This window comes from Euphorbia lathyris, chromosome 8 (assembly GCF_963576675.1).
Source record: "Euphorbia lathyris chromosome 8, ddEupLath1.1, whole genome shotgun sequence".
In the NCBI taxonomy this organism is placed as follows: domain Eukaryota; kingdom Viridiplantae; phylum Streptophyta; class Magnoliopsida; order Malpighiales; family Euphorbiaceae; genus Euphorbia; species Euphorbia lathyris.
In genome coordinates, this window is record NC_088917.1 from 45501311 (window position 1) to 45509649 (window position 8339).

At 35.8% G+C, this 8339-nt stretch overlaps 1 protein-coding gene across 3 annotated transcripts; it reads left to right on the forward strand.

The window, feature by feature from the left end:
- The first annotated feature begins 1404 nt into the window (after positions 1-1404).
- LOC136204250 (FCS-Like Zinc finger 11-like) lies at positions 1405-3885 on the forward strand. Of its 3 annotated transcripts, none has more exons than XM_065995472.1 (3): positions 1405-1767; positions 2229-3214; positions 3306-3480. In XM_065995472.1, the coding sequence occupies exons 2-3, from the start codon at positions 2248-2250 to the stop codon at positions 3329-3331; spliced, it is 993 nt and encodes a 330-aa protein (XP_065851544.1). In that variant the 5' UTR covers positions 1405-1767; positions 2229-2247; the 3' UTR covers positions 3332-3480. The 3 variants fall into 3 exon arrangements, with proteins under 3 accessions (XP_065851544.1, XP_065851542.1, XP_065851543.1); XM_065995470.1 differs by having other exon boundaries at positions 1409-1767; positions 2229-3236; positions 3306-3885; XM_065995471.1 differs by lacking the exon at positions 1405-1767 and adding an exon at positions 1793-2033 and having other exon boundaries at positions 2229-3236; positions 3306-3885.
- Positions 3886-8339: the final 4454 nt, after the last annotated feature.

The following is an 8339-nucleotide window of genomic DNA, read 5'->3' on the forward strand; positions in this document are numbered from 1 at the left end:
CTTTGTTTATATCGTTTATACCTGTTTATATATAATTCTTTATACCTTCTATACTTGTTCATATCTTTTGTATTTGTTCATAACTGTATACTTTTACTTATCAACTTTCGTGCTAGAACTTCACTTTTTCTAGCATTCTCTGATCAATGAATTGGCAAGAAAGAGTCGAGTGGCAAGCTCAAAAGTTTACTATCCCATCAAGACAAGAAATTCATGCCCTGGAGAATGAGGCTCCCAATCCCTCCATGGTCGAGTTAAATAAGAAAATGGATATCTTTGATCTTATGTTGATTTATTAGAGACAATCTTTATTGATTGTTGTTCACGATTAAGATTATAATCCTTTTGATTGTTTGTTTTGGTTGTGCTCGTGAAACTTGGGATTAAGAGTTGTGGGCACTTCGTTTGCATATGTAGATAGATCGTCAATTAAGGTATTTCATTCTATCGCTCTTTATATGAAATAACGTTTAACGAATCTTGGCTTAAGGGAAATAGGTAAATTTTTTATATTTCTGTTGCCCTTTGTTTGCCTATTTTCATCAGGATGGACCCTCTGGAGAGTTTCAGACTCATTTGGCCTTGAATCTTTAATGTAGTGAATCATAACAATAGGGAAGATCGGCCCGTAATACTTTTAATTCCAAATCTATTCTATATATAGACGGGTTTTAATGGATTCGAGCTGGACCTAAATTCATTTTTTATTCTTCAAGCCCGAGCTCATTAAATTTGGGCATGTACGGGTCGAGCGGGCATTCGAATTCGTCAATAGATATATTGCTGATAATTAGCTTAAAAACATCATTTATGTGTAATTAAATAAATTTAAATAACATGAATCTAACACTATGATAATAATTTTTGGTGTATGAATATTAATGTCAACATTAAGAGTCTATTTGTTGTTTGCTGGTACAATTTGCTATTTGCTATTTGAAAAAGTTGTTTTTCTAAAAAGTATGGATTCACATGTTTTGTAAAAAAAGTACTTTTCAATTATGAAAGGAAAACAAGAGATGTTTAACCAAAAACCTAAAACTCTACTTTTTGAGATGAAAAAGCAAACAAGAGATGAAAGATGAGTAACCAAACACTCCCTTAAGTAAAGGACTAATGAAAATACTTTTTCTTTTATTTGTTTCAATAAAATGAGGAGAAAGTATTAATTATATTTCTTTCTTAAAAAAAAATATTTCTTAAAATCTACTAGCAATAAATTAAGCTTAATTTAGAAAAAAAAAAAGGAAGGGGAGGAGGGGAGGGGAGGGGAGGCGGAAGTTGCAAAATCATGTTGAGATTGGTGTTAGTTTTCCAAATTTGAAGGTTATTTATGACATTCAAATCAAACAGTGAAAAGTTGAAGTTGGGATTTAAAGGTTGAAAGAAAGCAATTTAATTATTAAAATGAGCTGCACAAAAAAAAAAAAAATATAAGAAATAGAAATGGATAAAAATAAAGTGAAGAAAGAGGAGGAGAGAAGAAAGAAAGACATGTTTAGGTTGAAGAAAGTAGAAATGTGCGGATAAAGACTGTATTTTTATACGTACAATTCCACTCACTAAAGAGTATAATTACTGCCACAATGCTTTGCTGATTTTGAGAGAGACCCAGAAAGAAGAGTACGTACTGCGTACGTTTCAACTCAGTTTGACAAGAACCCATCTTTTCCTTTTTTTTTTTTTTTTTACTGCATTTGGGTCTCTTCTCAAATACATCCTATCTTCTTCTTCTTCTTCTTCTTGTATTTCCATTGGAAGATAAAGGTACACTTTTTGTTTTATTTTTCTCACTCAATCTTTGATTCTATTCTTACGCATTGTCGGTGGGTTCTTTTCATCTGCGTATTTTCCCCTTTAACACCTTTGCCTTTTCAATTGCATGTAGATAATCCACATGAATGCTATTTTCCCTAACAAATTTCGATTAATCTTTCCTGTTTCTTCCGCTTTGCAATTCATCGGGGTTCTTTTCCCCCAAAAAATCACTGTTTTATTGTTCAACCCACCCCACGTTTATGTTGTCATCTCCGGTAAATTTCAATCAATTATCTTCACTCTAATAATGATCCATCATATGAAAAGCTCTATTTACTTTTTCTGGCACTGTTTGCACTTGAATGATTCATTATCATAATCTGTTCAACTCTGCTGATTTGAATTAATTTACCAAACCATACAAGTGATTTATTTGTTGAATAAATGAAATCTGTTGTTTTTTGGCACAGATAAACGGGATTGGGAGTAATGTTGAGGGAGAGAACCAGGTCGCACCTCAAAGATCAACAAATGGATCACAGTCTCTTAACCTTAACAATGTCTGATTCTGGTTCAGATTCTATGGGTTTCAATCACAAAACAAACTCTTTCTTCAATGCTCCTGGTCTGTTTGTTGGTTTAAGTCCTAAGGGTATTTCAGATTGTGATTCTGTTAGAAGCCCTACATCTCCTTTAGATTTTAGGTTGTTTTCCAATTTAGGGAATTCTTATAGGTCCCAAAGATCAACACTTTATGGACAGGGTAAGAGCTGGGACTCTAGTAAAGTAGGATTAAGCATTCTCAATTCTCTTGATGCTGATGTCAAACTCAACAACATTCAATCATGGGAGAGCAAGAACATTCTTTTGGGTCAGAAAGTAAGGATTAAAGCTCCCAATGCTAATTCTTTTGATTCACCAAAGTCTTTGCCAAGAAATTTAGCAATTTTCCCTCAATCCCACTTTAAATCTCCCAGTGATGTTATTTTTGAGATTGGAGAAGCCCCATTTCAGCCTGAGTACTTTGGTAAGATCAGGTCTTGTTCTTTGGACTCCTGCAAGTCATTTTCCACACTTGCACGATTGGGTGACGCGAACTCCAAACTCAGTTCTGGGAGTTTCCCTTTGAATAACATTACTACTACACACCAGCCCACTGGAGAACTAGATTTGAACTGCACACCTATGTCTACTGGCTCAGGCTCACCCAGTGAATTTATTGATGGTCTCTCTGCTAGTGAGATTGAGCTTTCTGAGGATTATACATGTGTAATTTCACATGGTCCAAACCCCAAGAAAACTCATATATATGGTGATTGCATCTTGGGATGTTCCTCTTGTGAAGAAAAGGAAACTGGAATTCCTCAGGCCAATACTAGTTCTACAGCAGCTGCTCCATTTCCCTCCAATAACTTTTTGAAGTTGTGCTATTATTGCAACAAGAAGTTAGATGGTGGTAAAGATATTTACATATATAGGTTTGTCCAAATTCTCTCTACTTGACTTATCTTAGTCAATAGTCATTGCTGATTTCCATTATGTTGCAGAGGTGAGAAAGCATTTTGCAGTCTAAGTTGCCGGTCCGAGGAGATTATGGTTGATGAAGAAATGGAGAAAACAATCAATAAAGCTTATGATGACTACCCCAAGTCCAAGTCCAAGTCCATGGATGGTGAGGAACTATTGGAAAATAGCATTTTCTTTGCTCCATAATAAAACTAGGCATGGCTTATGAATCATGATGGATGAAACATTGAGCAAAGGTAGACACCCTTGATCTTCATCTGTTATCAAAGAGCTGTATGCATTCATGTATGTGTGCATCTGTCAGCAGCCATGGATGATGATCGTTTTTGTACATTGTTACTTTTGCTGTTTCATAGATGTTGTTGATGGTTTTTGGGAAATGAATTTTTACTTAGGTATAATAATTCTAAGACTCATAATCCATGTAGAACAAGTGGTCTGCCTATTTTTGTGGCTGCCCAGTTTAATTATTTTTCTCAATATGTCAACAAGTTTTTGACTCAATATGAAATATTTGACCAACTATTTGTATTTGTATTGTATGTGATTCCTTTTGTTTGTTTGGTTGGACTGTTATTAATATTAATAAGATCTTGGGAATGTTGTTGTTGCATTGTATGTACCATCTTGATATTGCTGTTCTTGGCTGCCTTCTGGTTGAGGCTGAGAAGAAACATAATGGATCATACACTATGAATTGAGAACCCAAGGCAAAATTTTAATTTTAGAATTTTTCCAATAGGAGAAAGAAATAATTGATTTATATTTTAATCGTAATTAAATTATAATTATTTATAAATTATAATCAAATAGGAAATATAAATATTATAATTATTTATACTAGTAACTAACTTTTAATTATATATATATAAGCTATTTTGTCATCTATTGAAAATAAAATGAGGAAAAACCGACTAAGGTGGTTTGACCATGCAAGAAGCACTTGATGCGCTGGTTAGGAGGACTGAATAGTGGCAAAGGGATGTAATGGTGAGGGGTAGGGGAAAACCTAAGCGAACTTGGAAGAGTGATATGAGTTTATTGGGGATTGAGGAAAATATGGTAGTAGATAGGAGGGAGTGGAGGGAGAGAATTTATGTTGCCGACACGACTTGATTTCACGATTTTATATGATGGTTCATGTTAGCTGACCCTGGATCATTTCGGGACTAAGGCTTTGTTGTTGTTGTTGTCATCTACACCATTAAATTAAAGTTAAATTAGATCACAGGGTTTCATATCCTTAAGCTAATTAGAGTGGATAGGGTTTCATATTCTTAAGCTAATTAGAGTGGATAACATACTTTATCGGTTAACAAAATCATGTCAAATTGTAACTCTTTATTCCCCATCGTTCTTTTCTATGTTTCCGGTTGCTGGCGTAGACATGAGCACCAAAGAGCACCTGCAACAGAATTGTTGTATTCATAATAAGTGATGTCTTCGATATTGAACACGGTCTTTGAAATATCGAACACGGTCTTTGAGCTGCTTTTCGATGATCTGAATCACAATAAACGATCAGGGAGGGCTCGGAATCTAGCATCCCCTCTCCCATGTTTAAGTCAATAGTGTTCTTAGAAATAAGAAGCAACTTGAAAGTAATTAGTAAGTAGATGAATAGTGAATGTACTTGGTGCACGATTTCCTAAAGTGTAATGTACTTTACACATGTCAGCTCCTGGTTGGTTCGGTCGAACACCTTTCCACGTGTAGATCGTGGGTTCGCTTCCTACTTTAATCCTTTTATGTCATTCCATAATTTCAAGCATGATCTAGGGATTAAGAGCGTGACATTGAAATCCGAAGCTTCCATTGGAACTAGTTTAAAGCTGGATGCCTTCTCCTTAAAGCTTTTTGATTGGCCGTTCTAATTCTTCTTCCCAACTCATTGTGATATGGGCCTTTGATTTAGGTATAATATCCCATTTTGGTTAGGCCTTTGTTCCGGTTGCATTTTATTTATCTTATATCAGATGTCCCCCAGGCTTAAAAAAGCTCTTTATAGCTTAGGCTCCTGACATTATGACGTTGCTTTCTAAACATTTTCCCATGATGACCTCCTGTTGAAACATCACATGAGCCGTCATTTAGCTTCTCCTCATTATTATCTTAGGTTTTAGGATAAACGAAAATTCTAAGATAATAATGATGAAAAAACCTTTCACCGCTCCCCTTCTAATATAAATAGAGAAGATATCTTTCAAATTTTCACCGTTTTCTTGCTTTTGCCGTTGCATTTTGAAAAGTAAGTTTCTTGATCTTCTCTTCTTGTCATTTTCTCCTTTATTTCTTTTCCATGGCTTCTAAATTTCAGAAGATTGGTTCGAAGAAAATTCGTCTTCCGAAAAGGTCTCATCCTTCATCCTCTCGAAACCCAGCAAAAGAAGTTCATGCGGAAGTTTGTAGAGTAAACGTCGTGTTGTTTGTGTGCCCTAGTTTATAGGCATTGGTTCTTGTAAAAATATATTTGTGTCACATTAACAAATGCATTAATCTAGTTCATTTATATCTTGTGCTATAATATGAATAGAGAATCTATTGATTGACAATCTTAAAACCATATCCCAAGTCTATTCTATCATGGGAATGATTAGAACCACAAACTTGTATATTCAATAACTATATGGTAGTAATTCATACTAGCCATAGTACTTGTTAAGTTAGTTATGAATATAGGTACATGTTGCATACATATGACTAGATCGATCTGCCCGAAAAAACTACATGGTGGTTGTGTCATAGGTTTTCTTAAGTAGGTCTCTAACTGTCTTCAGACCAAATTTCATTACAATATCAATATGGAATCCCGTTCACTTTGACATACGCCTAACATGTTTGTAACAGAATGCCAAATACCAATATGATTGGGTGAACAAGTGAACACATTGGTATTGATAGCGAAGTGATGAGATTACCGCTCATGTAACCATGAAATGATATCAAAGACCACTTGATAAGTGAAATTGGGAAGTGTATGACCATACCCTGATAAGTAGTTTACTTGTCTGATTCATCAATCTACTTAAGATCAAGAAATGTCATAAACTACAGAGAGGGTGACAACCGCCATGCCTCTAGTTTATAATATCGATATGAAAAAAGAAATTGAGAAATAACTATAGGGTCTATGCAACTTTATACTGCTAAAATTATATATTAGTTGGGGGCAGAAATGGTTTGCTAGAACACACTTATTGTCTGTGGACCGTGAACCTACTGTTAACTAAGGACAGTCGCATAAGGATCGTGCACATTGAACATATGAGTTAGAACTTATAGAACAATACATTGGAAAGATGAAATTGGTTAATTGATTGACAGTAAAACGTCAAGATAATTAATTAGTGGTTAATTGATTGATTAATTGATACTTTGTATCAAGGTAATTGATTAATGTTTTCAGGTGTTGTGTATTTAATTGATTAATTAGTTTACGGGATGTAATTCATTAATTTGTAAATTAATGAAATTGCATTCAGTGAATAATTAATTGACTATACGTCAATTTATTAATTAGTGTTATTTATTTAATTGGGATAACTAAATTTAATCTAATCATCATTAATTGCATAGAATAGATTCTATTGGTATTTATTTATGTAATTAGATTAGGATTGATTTTTTTTTTTTTTGAAGAATGGTTAGGATTGAATTAGTTTTGTAATTAACCAATTAACCTTAAACCAATTAGGTTTATATATAAATATGTTTTTTTAATTAAAAGTGAGGAGGAGGGAGTAACGTAGCAGGACATCCCAACGAGGTTGGCACCCCCTGCGAACCGCTAACCCACGACCCAATATTATTAAGAAGAAAAAGAAAGAGTCATACAAAGAACATTGAAATGAAACAAAACTAAGTGAACTGAAAAACAACTCAGTCACATGCATGCTCAAATAGTAAAGGCAGACAAACGTCAGGAACCGAGTCCCACCACTGTTTAGTAGTGCTTCGTCGACTCATGGAGGCTAGGCAGTCAGCGACCTTGTTCCCTTCGCGGTATAATGTAAAATGACCACTTGCATTTGGTTGAGGAGTTGAATACAAGACTTCCATTCCAGCAGCAAAATCCAGGGAACCAGACATGAGCGAGAGCAGAAAACTGAAACCACATAAGATGAATCACTTTCAATCCAAAGGCAGTGCCAACCTTTGTCAAAAGCCTGTTTAACCGCCACTATTGCAGCCTTTAGTTCCGCGATATAGGCATGAGGCGAAGTAACCGGGAGAGCGAAAGCCCCCATGAAGCGACCCCTACAGTCTTGAAAGACTCCACCGTAACCAGCTGCATCAGATGTTACAGATGCATCCGTGTTTACTTTGGTCCAACCAAGTGACAGACGTTGCCACCTAACAGGAATAATACGAGGTGCGCGCGACAGTCGTGGTTGAAGAGCCAGAGAGTCGAGGATTTTACGTTCTACTAGCGAGTTCCAAACAGTTCCCTTGTTTAACAGATCCGCCTGTCTGATATGATAACACAACATACGCAACGCGACAGAGATGTTAGGTGTTTGGTTGTCGAAAATACAAGAGTTTCTGATACGCCAAGTGAGCCAAATTATATGAACCACCATGCTTTGCCAAAGCGCTGCAATTTGCGGGCTGAAAGCTAATGGCATGACATAATTTAGAAGCTCCTGAAGGGTTCCATTGTGGAGTAACCGTCTTCCAAAAAGGCTTGAAATGGCATACCAAAGTTGCGAGACGAAGTGCAATTAACCAATAAATGATCCGTTGATTCCAAATTATTCCTACAAATACACCAGCGGGATGCCATGGTAGAACCACGAGCCTGTAGTGCATCCTGAGTGGGAATCCGATAATAATAAGCACGCCAAACCAGCAGTGAGTGTGAAAGCGGAATATGAGGTTTCCAAACCAATCTACAAGGATGAGGTCTAGGAGGATCAAGTAACCACCACCTATAGAACAGCAAAACCTTGAATTTTCCATCCAAAGCTGGTCTCCATACACAAAATTCCTTGTTAGTTTCCATAAAATGAGTCGAGTGAATCGCATTAAGGGTGTCCGACAGCAACAGAGGAAGA

Coding starts and splice junctions, on each gene's coding strand:
- LOC136204250 (XM_065995470.1), top strand. CDS start 2,248: ATGTTGAGGGAGAGAACCAGGTCGCACCTCAAAGATCAACAAATGGAT. Junction 3,237..3,305: donor AAAGATATTTACATATATAG/GTTTGTCCAAAT, acceptor ATTATGTTGCAG/AGGTGAGAAAGCATTTTGCA.